This window comes from Dermochelys coriacea, chromosome 15, assembly GCF_009764565.3.
Source record: "Dermochelys coriacea isolate rDerCor1 chromosome 15, rDerCor1.pri.v4, whole genome shotgun sequence".
In the NCBI taxonomy this organism is placed as follows: Eukaryota; Metazoa; Chordata; order Testudines; family Dermochelyidae; genus Dermochelys; species Dermochelys coriacea.
This window is the reverse complement of record NC_050082.1, coordinates 12,460,788-12,481,204: the sequence shown is the minus strand read 5'-3', so window position 1 is coordinate 12,481,204 and position 20,417 is coordinate 12,460,788. Positions and strand designations below refer to the sequence as shown.

General features: G+C 41.1%; 1 protein-coding gene across 6 annotated transcripts in view; it reads right to left on the bottom strand.

Moving 5' to 3' along the window:
* Positions 1-2,152: 2,152 nt before the first annotated feature.
* The window catches only part of KLHL22 (kelch like family member 22), a 30,575-nt gene continuing 12,310 nt past the window's right edge, over positions 2,153-20,417 (bottom strand). For 5 of the 6 annotated variants that reach the window (XM_043498146.1, XM_038373141.2, XM_038373142.2 and 2 more), the window contains 5 exons: positions 16,880-17,045; positions 14,573-15,291; positions 11,239-11,431; positions 8,956-9,189; positions 7,016-8,109 (listed from right to left, as the gene is read on the bottom strand). In XM_043498146.1, coding sequence (XP_043354081.1) covers positions 7,732-8,109; positions 8,956-9,189; positions 11,239-11,431; positions 14,573-15,291; positions 16,880-17,045 — 1,690 coding nt within the window. In that variant the 3' untranslated portion in view covers positions 7,016-7,731. Of the gene's footprint in view, positions 3,295-7,015; positions 8,110-8,955; positions 9,190-11,238; positions 11,432-14,572; positions 15,292-16,879; positions 17,046-20,417 lie in introns of those variants that run through there. The other variant, XM_043498148.1, reaches the window with a different exon arrangement.

Here is a 20,417-nt window from a genome sequence, read left to right as displayed (position 1 = left end):
GGTTCTCAAACTTCATTGCACCGAGACCCACTTCCGACAACAAAAATTACTACACAACCTCAGGAGGAGGACTGAGACCTGAGCTGCCCCAGGCAGGGGACCCAAGGCCAAAGTCTGAGCCCCACTGCCCCAGTGTAGGAGGGCCAAAACCCAAGGGCTTCAGCCCCAGGCAGGGGACCTGTAACCTTAGTCCCGCCACCCAAGGCTGAAGCTCTTGGGCTTCGACCCCAGCCCCAAGTGGTGGGACTCAGGCTTCAGCCCCAGCAAGTCTATTGCCAGCCTTGGTGACCCCATTAAAACGGGGTCACAACCCATAGTTTGAGAACTGCTGCTCGAACATCTAGAAGCAAGGAAGAAGGAGAAAAGAAAGTCTGGCAACCGAGGACCTTGCTTACTCCTTTCCTGTGAAAAATGGGTTGGCCCTTGTGTTCCTCCCTATAATCAACATCCTCAGAGCTGGGAAAAGGAGAGGGGAGTGAAGAACATCTGGAGCTGAAACAAAAGGTGGGGCTGGACAAACAGGCAGACATGGGGACCACAATTAGAATTCTGGGGAGACGCTGGAAACTCTGTATCATCAGATAGATAGAGCTCCTGCAGCAGGAGCCAAAATTACCCTACTCAAATTTAGGAGTTGGAAACACTAATAATCACACACACACACACACACACACACACAGAGAGGCGGGAGAGGGAGTTAAAAAAACCAAAAGAAACCAAAAACACAATGTAATTCTTTTAAATCTGAAACATTTAAAATGAACAAAGACGGACTTGGGACAATAATTTTGTAGTTCCTACATTGGACCCTTTCTGCAGGACTCACTCCAACGTTAGTATCTTCTTTCACTCTCTAAACCCTGCTCCTGAGAACTGGGTTGCAACATCTGGCAATTTCACCAAGTGTTTATATCCTACATTGACAAATGGTGCAAAATCTAAAAAGTCTGGGATGGGAAATGGGATTTAAGTTTTAGACCCTTAACATTGTTCACATGCTTTATTATGGAAGATTCCAATCAGGCCTTATTTTAAAAAAATATTGTCCAAGAAACACACTTACAAGGAATGGCCAGATTGTGATATCAAGGTCACAGGTAAAAATCGGAGATTTTATTGCAAATTAGACATAATGTTTCTAGGTACCTAAGGTTCAACTGTCAACTTGCAATAGTCCAGGAGGAATTCAAAGCTTACTATTCATACATATAGAATTGCCAGTTTTGTGTAACATGGGGATCGTATGTGAAATCTAAAACCTTATTTCAAATACTGAATCTCGTAACACCTTTAATATGAAAGCTTCCCAAAGAACACCACTAACTGTATGTGTATTGGTAACGCTTCACCAACCACTGAAATACAACCATATCTAGGACAGAAAACAACAGCTGTTTAACAGCATACAGCAGTACTAACAGAAATGATTAGGCCTGGAAGCGAAAGATGCCATTTTGAAGCTGCCTATACATGCAAAAACATTTCCTACATTTCTAAAAAAAAAAAAGTTACCTATGTGTCATGCTTCAACTCGTAATGGTTTAACACATTTGTCTATTCAGAATCTTTGTTTCATTCGTGTATGGATAGTTTAGGTTGGACTGAGAAGCTCATAAAATTGCTTTACACCATTTGAAGATTGGTTTAGTCTTCTCAGTGTGATACAGCTGAAATGGAGAAGTAACTGGGATGGAGAAGTAACTGGGGAGCAGGGGGAAGGGATAGTTCAGTGGTTTGAGCATTGGCCTGCTAAACTCAGGGTTGTGAGTTCAATGTTTGAGGGGGCCATTTAGGGATCTGGGGCAAAAATTGGGGATTGGTGTTGCTTTGAGCAGGGGGTTGAACTAGATGACCTCCTGAGGTCTCTTCCAACCCTGATATTCTATGATTAAAACACTATAAATACTACTACTATATCAATACTTTGGGATGAAAAAGAATTCCATTAATGAAAGCTGTTTTACAAACATTAATAAATTAAGCTTCATCACTGTAAGGTAGGCAAGTATTAGTAGCCTCATTTAAACAAATGGAGAAAACAACCATAGAGAATTTAAGTGACTTGTCCAAGGCCACAACAATTCAGTGGTATAGCCTGGAACAGAAAAGACAGCAGTGAAGAGTTCCTATTAAAATTTTACTGGATGTTTTCCCCTTTGTTATGGTTTGATTTACTAGAAAGTAAATTTAGCAAGCCAATTATATAGAGACTGCTCCTGTTTTCTTTGGATACCACCACGTTAAAAAAGGAACTGAAACAAAGCTGTCAACAGTAAATTTTATTATAACAATTTTTAGTCTAGGTAGTAACATCTTTACTTCGTACAAATGCTGAATGACTGGGACAGGAACTATGCTGCAATTTTAATACTGCATATAACTGAACTAACTTCTAACTTGCTTCTTTGGATGAGTTCCAGAGAACACAACTTCCTATACAAAGGAGGATTTAAAAATCTAACAGATTTTAAAGCAATTATGTTCATCTGGTCTGAGCTCCTGCATAAACACAGGCCATTGAGCTTTCCTGTAAAATAACTCCTGCTTCAAGTCCAATAGCTGTGGCTAAACTAGAGCATATATCTTTTTCTAAAAGATCCAATCTGGATTTAAACAGAGATAGAGAGGGGATGACTTGTCCAAGTTCAGCTAATAGAGCTGGGCGTTAACTCTAGGCACTATTATAGCCCTACCACTCTTGTTGTCTAGGCCTGTCAGCAGGGGAAAAGAGATTAAATTCACCATTTTGGCAGCAAACACTCAAAACACTTTGGTTTAAAGGAGAGTGGTTGGTTTTGGTTTTGGTTTTTTTAAAACTTTTAAAGTTTTGGTTTTCAGAGACTCAAAAGGGATATTTCAATTTTAAAAGTTGGATTTTGGGGGGGAAAGAAAGGGGAAACAGTTCTTCTGAAACAAACACAGCAACAGCAACAACTACTTCTCTTCCAAGTATGATCTTCTAAAATAGCTCTGTAAACAAATCCACTAACTGCAAATCCAGCCGAAATGCAAACTGTAGGGCCATAGGTTGTGTTAAATAACTAGGACTTCAATGAAAATACCATATAACATTTATGTTACCTACTTTAACATAACAGGAAATCTTATTGTTGGGCTTTAGCAGCCGGATCGGCATGACAATACTTACAGTAAATGCATCCATAGGCTCCAGGCTCAGCATCTCCTTGATTTCAAAATCATCTTTTAAAAACCATCAAGTCGCTGCCTTATAGGAATGCGAACAACAGGAAGATTAAATCAGCAGCAAAAAAAGTTATAAAGGCAATTCAGCTTCTGTAACAAAAGATCCAAACTATTCACCATCCTTTCCTCAATCTTTCAAAGAAAAACTCTACTCTCACCAAGTCACCTCTTCGCTTTCCTGGATCCTACCATTAGCTCCCTCTTATTGCACCAATGAGCTTGCCATCACCTTCAAGCCCAGATATAATCTTGATTCTGCCCACATCCGTGCTCTTCCTTCCTTCCTACACTCACCTTACTGCTGCCTGTGCATCTCTAGACCATTCTGCGGTTGGTGCCTTCTGTCATGCTACTTCCTATAACTGAACCAGACTTCCTTTTTTCCTCCTCCACCAAGTATCCTCTTCTGCTTCCTTCAAATTCCTCTTGTAGGAATCCTCCCTCACACATCTGCCTACTCTAGAATTACCCTTCGCTTCTCCCTGTGCAAGATCCATTGCAACCAATTGGAGGAGCCCATGCTTTTCCACATTGTGGGATTGGGCCCATACATTTTCTAGGATTGAAAGGTACCGAGAAGAGTCTTCTGTGATGGATCATAAGTACTTGAACAACCACTTCCAATTCTGTATTTTCAACATGCTGTAGAGATAGGCATAAGCAAAGCTCTGTCCTTAGCTCATGTAGCTTGTGACATGACACACTGCTCTAGTTGCTATTACGATTACTGTGGCAATGATGGATTTCCTGATATTTTGAGACATCCTTAAAAATACGCGGAAAATGACACTGGGATTCCAAATGGAAGTTCTATCTACGGAACTTCATTACTGGGCCAGATACAAAATAGACAACCAATCATGTAACCCAATTATTATTCTAGTAAGCCTTGTAATGTATCAATGAGATGAGCTTTTGTGTTTTTAATCACTTGATGCTGATAGAAGTATTGCATTATACTTTTATTAGTCAGAACCATTTTTATAATTTCCCCATTTCTGGATATTTATTGTGCTATACCATTCTCCAACAGAACTCAGTGTAATTATGAATGCACCTCCTTTTTGCTCCAAGATACAAGGCCGGCATATTCAGGAAATCAGAGGAATCAAATTTAATCACTGAAAATAGGGTCAACCTAAACAACAGAATCCTTACTAGTGCATGCCTTCCCATAGGAAGAGGCAATTTTAAAGGCAGGGTTCTTATGCAGTTCCTGGGAAACTGGAAATGCATCCGATGAAGTGAGCTGTAGCTCACAAAAGCTTATGCTCTAATAAATTTGTTAGTCTCTAAGGTGCCACAAGTACTCCTTTTCTTTTTGTTCTTGATAAGAAACATCAATAATGACTGAGAATATCAATCTGTCCTCTCCTGCAGTTTTTCTGTGAAAGATGCATTATCCAGTAAACCAAAGCTACAAAGGACTTTCCATGTTCTCTATTAGATAGCCCTCTGACTTTGAAACAGATTTCATTATGAACACATTCATGTGGAAAGATGCACTTATAACTAAAGTAAACCACTGCTGAATGACTAGCTTGGGTGAAAGTACACTAAAATTCTATTACCTACTAACACAAAACATACACAGATAAGATGGGTCACACAGTATTACTTTGGATCAGACACACTATGCACAGCTAAAAAAGGAATCATCATGGACACTGACAAGCATGTTGTCAGTCCTCAACATTAAAGAAATAATACCATCACAATATCTAATACGTTTACTTATGCACATGAAAGCTTAAGTCACCTGGCAACATCTAAAATCAGAACTTTTTACCAGCTGCTTCTTTAGCTCATCTGAGGAACATTCATTTGGAACCTAGTATATTATTGTCTCACCTTGACCTCTTCTGTGAAATCCAAGAATTAGCCTGAAGACCTGCTTATTTGCAATTGTATGCAATGCCCTCTACTGATACATACAGGAAAAGAAAACATGCCTCCACAAGCAGCACAAAGAATCATTAACCCCTTTCTATCACAAAAGAGGACAATAATATCACTTAAAAATACATGTAATTAGAATGCCACTGGTAATAATGCTTCTCCATTGAACAGAGAGTTTTTCAAAACTTATCACCTTACTTTACATTAGGTCTGAACTTAAAAAGTAGAATTCTATAAGAAGATACTGTAGCAAACCAATTAAAATACAGCACTTATTGGTGCACAGCAGGCAATACAACAAACAAAAGATCCACATTTAACTTAGTCCCCTCATTTATTCAAAGCAGCTTTCTAGACACAGAATAAAGAGCCATTCACCTTCAATATTGAAGTTTGCCTATATTTTAAGAGTATGTGTAGGTGTTAGGTTCATTATCTCCTGAAAGGGCCTTTTCTGAAGGGGCTCATCTGTATGATTTTCCTGGGTCTTCCTGCATAGCCCTCTTGCTTCACGTGCTTAGCTGTATAAAGCACTCATTTCAGGTTGCAGACAGGGCCACTGACCTGGCTTAGGTCCAGGAGATCAAAGACACTCAGTTTAAAATGAGTAGAGCTGAAAATTCTGCTCTGACCCAGAAAGTTGATTAGTGTATTGAAAGAATTGCATGGGGGCCTCTTTAATCTTTTCTAGAAATCCTGTTTACCAATGTGGAATCTTCTAGAACTATTTTACAAGTCATCCGTTTCCTTTACAAAGATTCCCTACTTTAAAGTTAAATTTCCACTGGCTTCCTCCAGTTCTTTATAGTGCCAGTTCTAGGTTCAATCTCCAAAGCCTCTATGTGATGGCATAATTGACTAAGATCACATCATTCCAATTGTCACTTTGATTCTGCCCCTTCCCCTCCCTCCACTTTAACTAGGGTATTATTTTAACACCTGTTACCTAATGAACTGATAGAATTGGTTACCCTGTGCCTATTTGAAAGCAGGGATTACAAAGTTTTTGGAGGTCATAAAGCATTGGTTTCTATGGCAGCTGCTAAATTATTAATTTAACATCAAGAAAGCTGTTAAAATCAGAAGTAAATGATTTTACAAACTGCCAATTAATAAAAGGAATGCTCTGTTATGCAATATGTGTTTCTTGCTCTGGTGGTCTACCATTGCTTTCCAGGCACTAATCTAGCAAGTCCGGGTCCTTGGACCAGGGTCATTTTTCATCCCTTTCGGGTATGTCTATACTGCCCACGTCACAACGCTGCCTGCGCTGTAACGTGGGCAGTATAGACATACCCGAAAGGGATGGAAAAAATGACCCTGGTCCAAGGACCCGGACTTGCTAGATTAGTGCCAGGAAAGCAATGGTAGACCACCAGAGCAAGAAACACATATTGCATAACAGAGCATTCCTTTTATTAATTGGCAGTTTGTAAAATCATTTCAGGCAACGCTGTGACGTGGGCAGTGTAAGCACGCTTTATCGCCGGTGGAGAGCTCTCCCGGATAAAAAAATAACCGCCCTGAATGAGGGGTGATAACTTTATCGCGGGGAGCTGTGTAAAGCGCTGTCTATACTGGCGCTTTTCAGTGTTAAAACTTTTGTTGCTCAGGGGGGTGTTTTTTCACACCCCTGAACGACTAAAGCTTTAGCACCGAAAGTGGCAGTGTAGACACAGCCAAAGTAACCACTGATTGAGGTTTTTTTCCTTCTTCCCCTTATGCCATTGCAAAGGCATCTCATCTCTTTTTCACTTTCTAAGCATATAAGTGAAGATAAAACAACAACATAACTGGGCCAAATTAGTTACTGGTGTAACTTCACTGACCTTAATGAAGCAATGAATTTGGCCCCCCAAGTTTTAGATTGCCACATTCTGGTGGGGGGGGAAAAAAAACAATGACCAAAAAAAATAATAAAAAGTTCCCACAAGGATTTATTATTTCATTTGTGAACAAATGGTATCTATAAAAGTTCATCTGATTAAAGAGATTTCTAGAAAAATGATCTTTGTACTGGTTATGGTAGTCTTCCACCTTGTTGACAAAGCCTGCAGTATAGTAATTCAGAAGCGGGAGTCAGATCACAGTTTCTAAGCCTGTTACGAGGATGGCTGCATGCCCAGATAGGAGGAGGGTTTGAACCAACTTTCTTGCTGTGGTCACTGCTACAGCACTCGTTCTCACTGCATGACCTATACAGCGGACTGACAACTGACACGGGCAGACACTTGGTTGTATCTTCCTGGCCATTAGATTTTATGCTGACAGGGTCATTATAGAGGAACAAGGAAGTGATTTCATGCTGAAAGTTTGAAGCAAAGGAGCTAGCCAAGCTAGGTCTTTTGTGCTTCTTCTGTCCATGTTGTGGGTTGAAAACAGGCCCCTTCAAAAGGACAAAAACCTCTGCCTTTTTATTGGGGGGGGGAGGGGGAGTTCTTTGGTTGCTTTCACACTGCTGCTTTGTGACAAATAGAGAGAATGCAGAAGGCCTTTTGTACAGAACGTTTAGTTTCCAAATGTTTAAATATTGATTCAATGTATGTTATACCAAAGACATTAAAAAGTGTCTAAACAATTTCCCAAGCCTTAATTTCCTTCCCTCCCTGAAAAAAAATCCTCGGGTCCTTAATCTTCACTTGAATTGTCAAATTCCTCCCAGTCTGACACACTCATAACCTCAGAGGCAAAGTCTGGGTGATGCTGTAGTCGCTCTGGGTTCCATTCTGGAGTCCACCTCTCTGTGTCCATTAGAATAGCCCTAGGCAGAGTGAGGACACAGGCAGCCATCCCAGAAATATCATCCTCCAACTGGGGACCTTCCTCCCAGCAGTCTCTCTCAGCTTCATAAATATGGACATAGTCCATCCGGATCCCTCGATTGTGGGATCTGCCCCCCAAGACATAGATTCTATTGGCTGAGACAGCAATACCTGGCTCTCCATGCCCTGCAGGTAGAGGGCATACATTTGTCCACTGATCAGTATTTGTGCTATAGCAGGCAACCTGAAAGAATATAAAGAAATAAAAGATGCAAGGCAACTTATTCCTTTAAAAAATATTTAAAATGTCTACACGTAATGGGTGTCTGCCATAGTGTACAATATTAGTATTACATAGTTGTACAATATGATGACACAATAGGTATTATGTGTAAATCTCAAAGATAAAGCCCAACATTGCTAACTGTTTCACCTATTTTAGTAGAAATATCTAACAAATGTGTTTCTCACAATTCTATGCCATTACAAATGCTAAAACTCAATTGCTCCCAATCAAGTGCCAACACCTTCCTCAAGACACTGTCTAGTTATGCATTGCTAATACCAAAGCACTTGACATATCAAAAAAATGAAAAGTGTGGGGATAGTGTAAAATAAATTGAATTAAAATCAAAACTATTGGATGATAATTGACTTAATTTCATATTATTCATTTAAAAATACAACTTTTTTAGTTTTAATGAAGCTGCTGCAGAGTTTCTAGTCCGCCACACCAGAGTGCTACAGAATTTAGATTTGCCTTGCTGGAAAATACTCAGAGCACTTAGTTGCTATCGCCAAGGCACTGCCCAGTTGGATGTTCACCACCCACCACGGATTTTTTCTAAATTACAAGCAGCCAAAAGGATTAAGAGTTTTAATGTTGGTGAAGTCAGAGAGAATGCATGCAGGGGTGGGAGAAGTAAGTAAAGCACTGCAATGTTTGTCAGTTAGATGGAGGAGAGGCAGTTCAATAATTAGTGTGTGGCTGGGTAGTTGTGCGTTTATGCTCAATGGGAGGAAGGTATGATGACACAATGTGAATGTCATGTGTCCGGGCAGGAAAGAAATAGCCATGACATTGTCTCACCTGGTGAACATCTCTCCTATAGCCAGAGTCATTGTTGCTACCTCCAATCACATACAGCTTTCCCAGAAGTGCAGCCATCCCATGCCAGGCACGTCTGACTGGACCATCAGCTAAGCTGTCCCAGCGGTCAGCCCCTGGATCATAACAGTGTAGTTCCTTCAAATAATCATCTCCTCTCCTCCCACATGTAATATACATCTTTCCATCCAGTGTGGCTCCAGCATGTGCATACACCTACACCATCACAAAAAAAAGGCACAGAGGAGAATGACAGTTTTCATTTTTATGTTTCCTCCAGCATCAAGCACAGTAAGTAAGTATGGAATAAGAAAAGGAGTACTTGTGACACCTTAGAGACTAACAAATTTATTGCATCCAATCAAGTGAGCTGTATCTCATGAAAGCTTATGCTCAAATAAATTTGTTAGTCTCTAAGGTGCCACAAGTACTCCTTTTTTTTTTTTTTTTGCGAATACAGACTAACACGGCAGCTACTCTGAAACCTGTCATTAAGTATGGAATATAAATTTCCTGGCAATACATGACATCAGAGATGATGTCTTCCTCTGATTACTTAGATGCCAACATTTGGAAGGATTCTGTGTACGCTGTTATTCCATAGGTGTGAGGATCAGTCCTTGAACTGAAATGAAATAGAATTTCTCTGACTCCTCCACAACTGCAGTGCCTTCATGTTTCTTATTGCTCCTGAATTAGCACCTCTTCAATACCAGTGCTTTCCTCCCTTGCCTTTTTTGAAGCCCTGCGTGAAAATTAAGTCTTACAGAAGTTTTAGCAAGGTTATCAGAAAGGCAGAATAGCCTAGTGGATAGAACTTGAGCAAGTCATAAGACCTGGGTTCTATCCCCAGCACTGATTTGTTATTAGTGACTTCAGGCAAATCATTTCACTTCTCTGTACCTCCATTCCCCATCTGTAAAATGGGAATAATACTTACGTGTTTGTAAAGCGACTTGAGGTTTTCAGGTAAGAAGCATTGTGAAGTGGTTTTATTTTGTATTGTTAACCTGCTACAAAACTTGTTATAATAGGATTCAGCATAATTTCTTAAAAAGATGAATTAGAATTTTACTTCTCTTTCCTAGCCAAAATTGTCATCAAGAACTTTTGCACGTAGTTTTTAATTACATCCTCCTTGTTTTGTGACAGTCTCAGAGATTGAAAAACAACACTTCTTGGCTGGTTAAGTAGAAAACTTAGAAGGATAAATACTATGTAAGTGGCTGTTCAGTGACTTATCTCAAAAGAGCACAGTGCTCTCAATTTAGTTCACCAAGAGCTGATGGTCACATCACATAAACCTCCACCACCAGCACCTTGTTTGATGGTCATATCACATAAACCTCCACCACTGGCACCCTTGCGTGCAGTCTCACAACAGTGGCCAAGGACTGAATGGGCCATAGAGACTGACTTACCCTATCACCCTAGAGGTGGTCCCTTCAGATCAGGGCCGTGACGGGGGAAGCTTGCACTACTGCTGCCCATGCTGTATCCATTCTGGGAATAAACAGAGGCCTTCATTCTCCAAGGCTATGAAGCAGGCACCTTTCACCAGCATGAAATTAATTTTTTTTTTTTTAAAAAAACAATAGTAAAGTTAACATTTACGGGGGAAAACTAGTAAGAAAAGAGGAAGACAAGTATCTAATTTCAATGGGAGGTCATACGTACATTGTCCCTGGTACTCATACACTTAGGAATTTTTTTCCCCTCTCTGCCCATACCAGTTTTGGGCTTGATCCTGAGACATATTGAGCAACTCTGACTAAAACTGATGGGACTTGCAGGTGCTCAGTACCTCTCTGGATCAGACCCTACATTATTTAGGAACTACTTTTCTTTGGAAAGTATAATACAAACTTCCAACTTTTATGGAGCTGCCACTTGAGAACATACCTCTCAAACATTCTCACAAAGAGGTATAATGGCTGAATATTACATCCAAACTAACCTCTGTCATGCACATAGGATGTTTACCTTGATTTGTGCAAATGCAAAATTTCTCAATATGATTTAATTTTTAAGGCCTAACATTTTGTATCAGCTAGAGAGAACATACACAGACAAAGAAGCAGATCCAGTGATATTTTAAGCATCCTTCTTACTATTTTTTGTCCTATATACAGAGGCCACTGACAGCTGCCAGAATTTTTGCAGATTGAGAGGTATGCTTGAGAAAAGTAGCAAAAAGCATTTAGGAAAGATGAAGGCAAATATTAAGGGAGCTTATTAGCGTTTGCTGGCATGTGCATTCCTTACCTCCTTCCTCAGCGGTGCCATGTATTCCCACGTGTTGGTTTTTGGATCATACCTCTCTACTTCCCTTAGGTCTTCATGATAATCTCGCCCTGCGACAGCATATATATATTTGTCCACAACACAGACACAGAGGTCAGCATGCTCTTGCTGCAGGGACTGGATCTGGAACCATTTGTTGTGTCGTGGGTCATACCTTGCAAGGGAATATGATCAAACTTGGTTACCAACACAAATCTACCACAGAGTACTGAGACGTGGACACTATCATTGCTGGAACATGGGTCAGCATCACATACATAGATTGAGACCAGTGCATTCTCTTTGGCCCAAATTCAGCTTCACTGTAAGGAGGTGCAATTCACTAGAGTGAAATTTGCCCATTCATATCAAAATACATTTATCAGCTAAGTTTTTATTTTATTTTGAAGGAGACTGCATAAGCAGTTATTATCATGTTGTACACATCTACTGTTTCCAGTATCCTTTGCACCACTGCCAGTCTACATACCATCAACCTTGTTAGTTTGCAATCATTCCACAATGTAAAAATTGGCTAAAAATAGCACAAAGTTTGTACCTAGGAATTCGACAGGCTAGGAAGGGCATGAAAATTTGAAGCTTCTTTGATTTGTTCAGATATCTGCTGGTAAGAGGGTACTGTGACACTCTGCAGCCTATATTCCTCATAGTGGTATGAATATAATGTAATTATGACAAAATTATGATGCACTTTGTACAGAATGTGTCATGTGAAGTCTCACTGGAAAAGTTATGATTTACTGAATAGGATTATCCTATTTGTATGCATGTATCATTTTTGTATCTGGAGTTATGAATATTGACTATGTATCTGTACTTCAAATGTGGTTACACCTGGTTGACACCCACTAGGCAAGATGCTTCCAGTCTCGACAGTATCAGAGGGGCCGTGTTAGTCTGGATCTGTAAAAGCAGCAAAGAGTCCAGTGGCACCTTATAGACTAACAGACGTTTTGGAGCATAAGCTTTCATGGGTGAATATCCACTTTGTTGGACGAAGAACTGGGTATTCACCCATGAAAGCTTATGCTCCAATACATCTGTTAGTCTATGAGGTGCCACAGGACTCTTTGCCAGTCTAGACTGCTGATTGTGAAGGGCCTATTCAAGGTAATGGGTCATTAAGGAAATGAATAGGCTTTGGGAGAAGCTTATCCCCCACCTGGTGAGCCTTCCTGAGGATGCTGCAGACAGCCTACGGATAAGGGCTGCTATGACTCAGCAAGGCATGCAAGGGCATATGACCAGACCATGTGATAATGAACTCCGTTTTGGTACCTGTATTTTTCCACAAACTGAGCTGGGAACTTAGCTTGGAACAAAGAATTCCTACCATATGGAAAGGCTATAAACAGATGGGGAGTGACATCACTTCTGGGCCTCACTCTCCACACAAGAGCACACCTGATTAACAAAGACTGAACTGTGAGAGGTACTGGTCCCAGGTTAAAGGGATTTCTAGCCTATGTTTGGCAACTTGGTGGACTACTTGCATCATCAGTGACGGTGAGATATTGCCGATTCAAATCCTATCTAATATATTAGGCTTAGTTTGTGTTTTTGTTTAATTTCCTAGGTAACCAGCTTTAATCAGTTATCACTTAAAATCTCTCTTTCTGTAGTTAATAAATGTGTTTTAAGTTTTATCATAATCACTGGGTTTCTGAGTGAAGTGTTTGGGAAAAATCTCAGCTTGGTTAACACAGGCTTGTTGCACATCTTTCTCACAGCAAGGGTGGAGTGAACTCTATTAATGAGCTTGCACTATACAGATCCCTGTGCAGTGCAAGACAATATAATTCTGGGTTTATACTCCAGTAGGGGTGCAAGGCTGTGGAGCTGGGAAATTGGCTGGTGCTTATATATTAAATTCTTGAGTAGCTTAGGTAAAGCACTCAGGTAACTCAGTTGGGTGTAAAAAGAAAAGAAGGAGTACTTGTGGCACCTTAGAGACTAACAAATTTATTTTGTTAGGTGTGTGGCACCACCTGCTGTTGTGTTGGGTGATAACAGTTGCTGGAAAGGCTGGCTGTGTATCACCAGAGCAATGTGAGAAAGGCCAATCTAGTTGAATTGTTAGAGGGCACAGTTGTTCCAACAGCTCCCAGACTGCACCCCAAGGGGTGACCACCCATCACAGGTACTTCAACCTTTTCAACTTTAGCTTTCACACCCAAATATCAATTCCAGATAAAATACTGAAATCTTAATTACAGGAGCAGCCTGAATGCAATGGCAGGAACTTAAATTCATCTTGCACGTGACAAACATAAGAACTGGACTAAAACCTATAAAGATCACTAGTTTGCAGAAAAAGGATGTTGTCAGACACAGGACTTGTAATACACCTGTTTAGCCACATAATGGGCATTAAAATCTAGAAAGAACACCTGATCTCAATGGAACTTAAAAAAAAACAAAAACCCAAAACTGTTACCAGGCTCAACTGTAATTTTCTACTTTTTTTTTTTTTTTTTTTTATATAAACACATTATTTAGTTGTGCTTCAATCTTGGGAAGTAGCAGGATGCTCATTAATGGCATTATACACACCAATTCAAAATAATCAACTGATGTTACAATTGTGTTTAAAGTGTTTCACAGCTGTGCTCTTTAAATCACTTGCCTATTATATCAGATTCACATATACTACAACTTTGAATTTTTGATCATCCTAATTCATTGCTGCAGACCATCATTCTGACACTTCCCCTCTGTCTAAGAAGGGATGAAGAATTATCTCTTCAGAAACAGCTAACAAGCTTCCATTCCTGCCCTATTCAGGCAAACACACAAGACTTCATACTTACGTACAGTAGCATGTCTGATTTCAAAATGCTCTACAAACATTAACCTAATAAAGCCTCAACGAACCTACAGGGTGGTAAATATTATCCCCAATTTTACAGATGAGAGAAATTAAGAAAATCAATCGAGGTAACAGAGGGAGTTTGTGTCAGAGCCAAGATCAGCAAACAGGAGTTCCTGGCTCACAGTCCCATGCTCAGAACTCAAGAATATTTTACCACAACTCAACAGAGCTGTTGTGTAACGTTGCTACATTTGCTTTCCCCCTTGTGGTTGATTAGCAAATGAAGCATGCACATACAGAAAGCTTCCTCCTTTACAATCAGGTTGGTCTTCCTTAGTCCTTGAAGTTTCTTTCAATGAGATCTCAGTACAATTCACAACTTTTCTGGCCAGTTATCATGTGCACTGCGAAAGTGACTGCCCGACTCACGGAATGGTAATTGGCTGGTAAAAAATAATGATGGCAGAAGTAGTCTCCTCTTACCTCCAACACCTGGACTCTGCTCGAAAACCTCGTACGTTGTTATCTCCCCCAATCAAGTATACAAAGTTGTTGAAAACAGCGATTCCTTGGTTGGACATTCTGGGTGCTAATGCAGCAGTAAAGTGCCTCCACTCTCCCAATATGGGGCTCAAGTACTTGGCTTGGTCACTGAGGGCTGTGGATGGAGTGGAGTGCATCCCTCCAAAGCCCACTACACAGTGGAACTCTGACCTCACCTGTGTCTGGGAGGTTTGAAGCATGGGCTGAAGACATTCATTCTTGTGGTACATTAGTGCATCGGCTACAGTCTCTCTTAATGGACATGGGCTTAATTTGTCATGGAGCCTTTGCAGGATCTGGAGCTCCATCAGGGGGAAGCGGACTGTTTCCAGTAGCTTAGGAGGCTCCATCAGTGAGACCTGATCTGTCTCTACCTGTTCTAGGGTGTAATGATACAGAAGCACCCCTTCATAAACCTCATTCTCACAGTTGACCTCCAAGAGGTTGCTGCTCAGTAGGGAGTAGACCTTCTCCAGGGGTAGCTGGCGGTATATCTCTGTCTTTGAGAAAGCTACAAAGTTCTTGAGAATATAGGAGTCCAGCTGCTCGCTCAACTGATTCAAGTCAAAGAGGTCAGCTAATTTGTATACATCCAGGATGTTCTCCTCATCCACCCAGGACATGAGAAAATCACAACAGAACTTAATGACTTCTGGAATCTACAAGAGACAAAGCAGATTGTTTATTTCAGTAAAAAAAATTCTTGTCTTACACTGGAGAGACCAGATTTATAAGAGTATGGAAGATTCAAGCTGAGGAAGTTGTAATAAATTGCAGGGAATACCTGTCACCAAGAAGGCTGACAGTGGTCTCTGGCTGTTATCAGGACTGGGTGGAAATAAAAACTGATAGATTAATGGAGTACTGTTGACCATGGCTTTCACCAAAGATGTCGTGAATATGATCCAATGTGAGTTTATAGATGAACAGAATATAGTTCTTCTGTTTCCAGACAGATTAACCAGTGTGCAAAAGGCAGATGCACAAAAAGGCACAACAGAATAGCAAATTGGGCTGTATCATTCAAATGTAGAGGAAACCTTTTGCAAGGAAAGCTAATATTTTATGTAGTTTACTGAGTACAATATGACATTGCTTCTGGATACCAGGAGATAGCAGGAAAGTTTTTTGCTATACATGACAAACTTCTGTTGACTCCACAAAGGTTAACAGAGTACATATCTACAGGTTTCAGAGTAGCAGCCGTGTTAGTCTGTATTCGCAAAAAGAAAAAGGAGTACTTGTGGCACCTTAGCAACTAACAAATTTATTAGAGCATAAGCTTTCGTGAGCTACAGCTCACTTCATCGAATGCATCCGATGAAGTGAGCTGTAGCTCACGAAAGCTTATGCTCTAATAAATTTGTTAGTCTCTAAGGTGCCACAAGTACTCCTTTTCTTTTTGAGAGTACATATCTAGTGAGTATGTAATCTAATACCACAGCATGTACAGTGTGGGAAATAAAAGAAGCAAAAAAACTGTCTTCATGGCAAAACAAGAGCCACTGTAGTTGTATCAACTGGGATCATAGTTCCACCCATAGTGGGTCTGTGAATCAGCCTCTATACTGTAGATGAGAGCCTGAGAGGCTGCAGCACCAAAACAATTTCAGAAGAAGGAAGTTAGGTCCTTTAATGTAGATCATAATGTAGGAACTCTTAACAGAATCTCCCTTGAGGAGTCACTAAGCAGGAAAGGGGTTACTGAGCACATTGGGGAAGTCAACCACTATAAAAAAAAAAAGAGAGTGTCACACTCTGGATAAAATGATAAAAAATTATAAATAAAAACATAAAACTTCATATATAATCAACACATCCATCCATCCAAACCCAGTTTATACACATCTCTAGCTACTTACAAAGTCCTGGTCTACACTACAAACTTATGCTGGTATAACTACGTCACTCAGGAGCATGGAAAATCCACATGCCTGAGCAACATGCCTAACCCTCAGTGTAGATGGTGCTATGTCAACAGGAGGGAAGGTGGAGTAGCCTTTTCACTAAGTGCTGCAGCTGCACCATTGCAAGTGTAGATAAGCCCTTACTCCACAGTTTAGAGCATTCAGAAAAAAGTTCTAGTCAAATCCATATATGTAGACAGAAAAGCCCCTGCCCCTTTACTCCTCCTCTACTGTATTTGTTCACCTCTTCAACCTCTCCCATTTATTCCCCAGAGTGTCCCCATTCCTTATTTGTCCCATTCTTCCCTGGGTCTTCTTGCTCCATCTCCCAATCCCTCACCTGAAGTTGGCAGGCAGCAGTTAGCGTTTCTTGCACGTTGTTCAGGCTGAGTTCTAGTTCAGAGGTGTATATGAAGTTCAGGATTTTACACATAGCATTGTAGGAGACTCCATGAATACGAATCTCTTCCTGTTCCATCTCTCTTAGACCACCAGCAAACATCCCCCTGCAGAAAGAAAAAAGGTACACGCTACACTGGAGATGTACCAAAGCTATGTACAGTTCAACCCAGCTTAGCCATATTGTTCTGGGGACATCCAAAACACTCGGTCAGATGGATAACTGGACAGATAGCTTTGCAAAGCCTCCATGCCTGTTCCCAAATCCCATACTCCAGGAAACATGCTGGGCTACACAGTTTTGGAACTGGAAACCCAGAGCACAGCCTTTTCAGAATACAGTGAAGATATACCAGCTAGCTGGTTCTGAAAATCCAGAAGGAATAGTTCAGCTTTGGGTAACCAGCGCTTATCTGTACACATTCTCCCTGTGCATCCTTGCATTAGTTTAACCTATAAATAGCTTCCCCATTAAGCACTGGGAGCCCTGTAAAACATAAAATCCTCCCTCATTGAAAAAAAGACAGAAAGAGCAATCAAGAAGGCATACAGACTGCTGCATCCCCCACTGGGATCATTGTCTTTAAAGGTTTTAGAAAAAAGAAAAGGAGTAGTTGTGGCACCTTAGAGACTAACAAATTTATTTGAGCATAAGCTTTCGTGAGCTACTGCTCAATTCATCAGATGAATTCAGTGGAAAATACAGTGGGGAGATTTATATACATAGAGAACATGAAACAATGGGTGTTACCATACACACTGTAACAAGCGTGATCACTTAAGGTGAGCTATTACCAGCAGGAGAGCGGAGTGGGGGGGAGCGGGGGGGACTTTTGTAGTGATAACCAAGATGCGCCATTTCTAGCAGTTGACAAGAACGTCTGAGGAACAGTGTGGGGTGGGGAGGGGGAATAAACATGGGGAAATAGTTTTACTTTGTGTAATGACCCATCCACTACCAATCTCTATTCTAGCCTAAGTTAATTGTATCCAGTTTGCAAATTAATTCCAATTCAGCAGTCTGTTTTTGAAGTTTTTTTGTTGAAGAATTGCAACTTTTAGGTCTGTAGTCGAGTGACCAAAGAGATTGAAGTGTTCTTCAACTGGTTTTTGAATGTTACAATTCTTGACGTCCGATTTGTGTCCATTTATTCTTTTACGCAGAGACTGTCCAGTTTGACCAATGTACATGGCAGAGGGGCATTACTGGCACATGATGGCATATATCACATTGGTAGATGTGCAGGTGAACGAGCCTCGATAGTGTGGCTGATGTGATTAGGCCCTATGATAGTGTCCCCTGAATAGATATGTGGACAGAGTTGGCAACGGGCTTTGTTGCAAGGATAAGTTCCTGGGTTAGTGGTTCTGTTGTGTGGTTGCTGGTGAGTATTTGCTTCAGGTTGAGAGGCTGTCTGTAACAAGGACTGGCCTGTCTCCCAAGATCTGTGAGAGTGATGGGTCGTCCTTCAGGATGGGTTGTAGATCCTTGATGATGCATTGGAGAGGTTTTAGTTGGGGGCTGAAGGTGATGGCTAGTGGCGTTCTGTTATTTTCTTTGTTGGGCCTGTCCTGTAGTAGGTGACTTCTGGGTACTCTTCTGGCTCTGTCAATCTGTTTCTTCACTTCAGCCGGTGGGTATTGTAGTTGTAAGAATGCTTGATAGAGATCTTGTAGGTGTTTGTCTCTGTCTGAGGGGTTGGAGCAAATGTGGTTGTATCGTAGAGCTTGGCTGTAGACAATGGATCGTGTGGTGTGATCTGGATTAAAGCTGGAGGCATGTAGGTAGGAATAGCGGTCAGTAGGTTTCCAGTATAGGATGATGTTTATGTGATCATCGCTTATTAGCACCGTAGTGTCCAGGAAGGGGATCTCTTGTGTGGACTGGTCCAGGCTGAGGTTGATGGTGGGATGGAAATTGTTGAAATCCTGGTGGAATTCCTCAAGGGCTTCTTTTCCATGGGTCCAGATGATGAAGATGTCATCAATGTAGCGCAAGTAGAGTAGGGGCATTAGGGGACGAGAGCTGAGGAAGCGTTGTTCTAAGTCAGCCATAAAAATGTTGGTATACTGTGGGGCCATGCGGGTACCCATCGCAGTGCTGCTGAAGAAAATACTCACCAGCAACCACACAACAGAACCACTAACCCAGGAACCTATCCTTGCAACAAAGCCCGTTGCCAACTGTGTCCACGTATCTATTCAGGGGACACCCTCACAGGGCCTAATCACATCAGCCACACTATCAGAGGCTCATTCACCTGCACATCTACCAATGTGATATATGCCATCATGTGCTAGCAATGCCCCTCTGCCATGTACATTGGTCAAACTGGACAGTCTCACGTAAAAGAATAAATGGACACAAATCAGACGTCAAGAATTGTAACATTCAAAAACCAGTTGAAGAACACTTCAATCTCTTTGGTCACTCGATTCCAGATCTAAAAGTGGCAATTCTTCAACAAAAAAACTTCAAAAACAGACTCCAACGAGAGACTGCTGAATTGGAATTAATTTGCAAACTGGATACAATTAACTTAGCCTTGAATAAAGACTGGTAGTGGATGGGTCATAACACAAAGTAAAACTATTTCCCCATGTTTATTCCCCCTCCCCACCCCACACTGTTCCTCAGATGTTCTTATCAACTACTGGAAATGGCCCACCTTGATTATCACTACAAAAGGTTTCTCCCCTACCCCCCCCCCCCCGCTCTCCTGCTGGTAATAGCTCACCTTAAGTGATCACTCTTGTTACAGTGTGTATGGTAACACCCATTGTTTCATGTTCTCTATGTATATAAATCTCCCCACTGTATTTTCCACTGAATGCATCCGATGAAGCTATAGCTCATGAAAGCTTATGCTCAAATAAATGTGTTAGTCTCTAAGGTGCCACAAGTACTCCTTTTCTTCTTGTGAATACAGACTAACACGGCTGCTACTCTGAAACCTGTCAAAGGTTTTAGAGTTCATGTTATAAGCCCTTGTTTTTAAAGAAGTTTAAAATAGCCATTGAAATGTGCTAGCCTAGTAACAGTGCTTTATTGCTACAAAGGACCCAGGGATTCAGATGCCATTGTGTTCTCTTCCAAAAAGGGGTGGGGTGATAGAGAAGTGAGTGCACTCAGTTCAAAGGTGAACAAGCCCATTAAATGTCTACATTACAGGTCTAACAGACTCTGAAACATGTTTAAGCCCAATTCCCCCTACCATCCACACAAAGCCCTCAGACATGTGCCTATATGTTCTCAGCACATGCGTTTGATGGCTCATCCAGGGATACTGGTATAAGCCCTTGTCTCACTGTACCACACATCTGTGCCCTCCCACTTTGTGGCAAAGACACAGCTAAGGGTTCATGTGGCTAGGTTCAGATTGAGACAGTCCATCAATGCTATCCCACAATTCCTGGGGCCTGTGTTCTCACCTTTCTAATTCCCAAGCTCCTACTCACCTCCCATGCACCATAAGCAA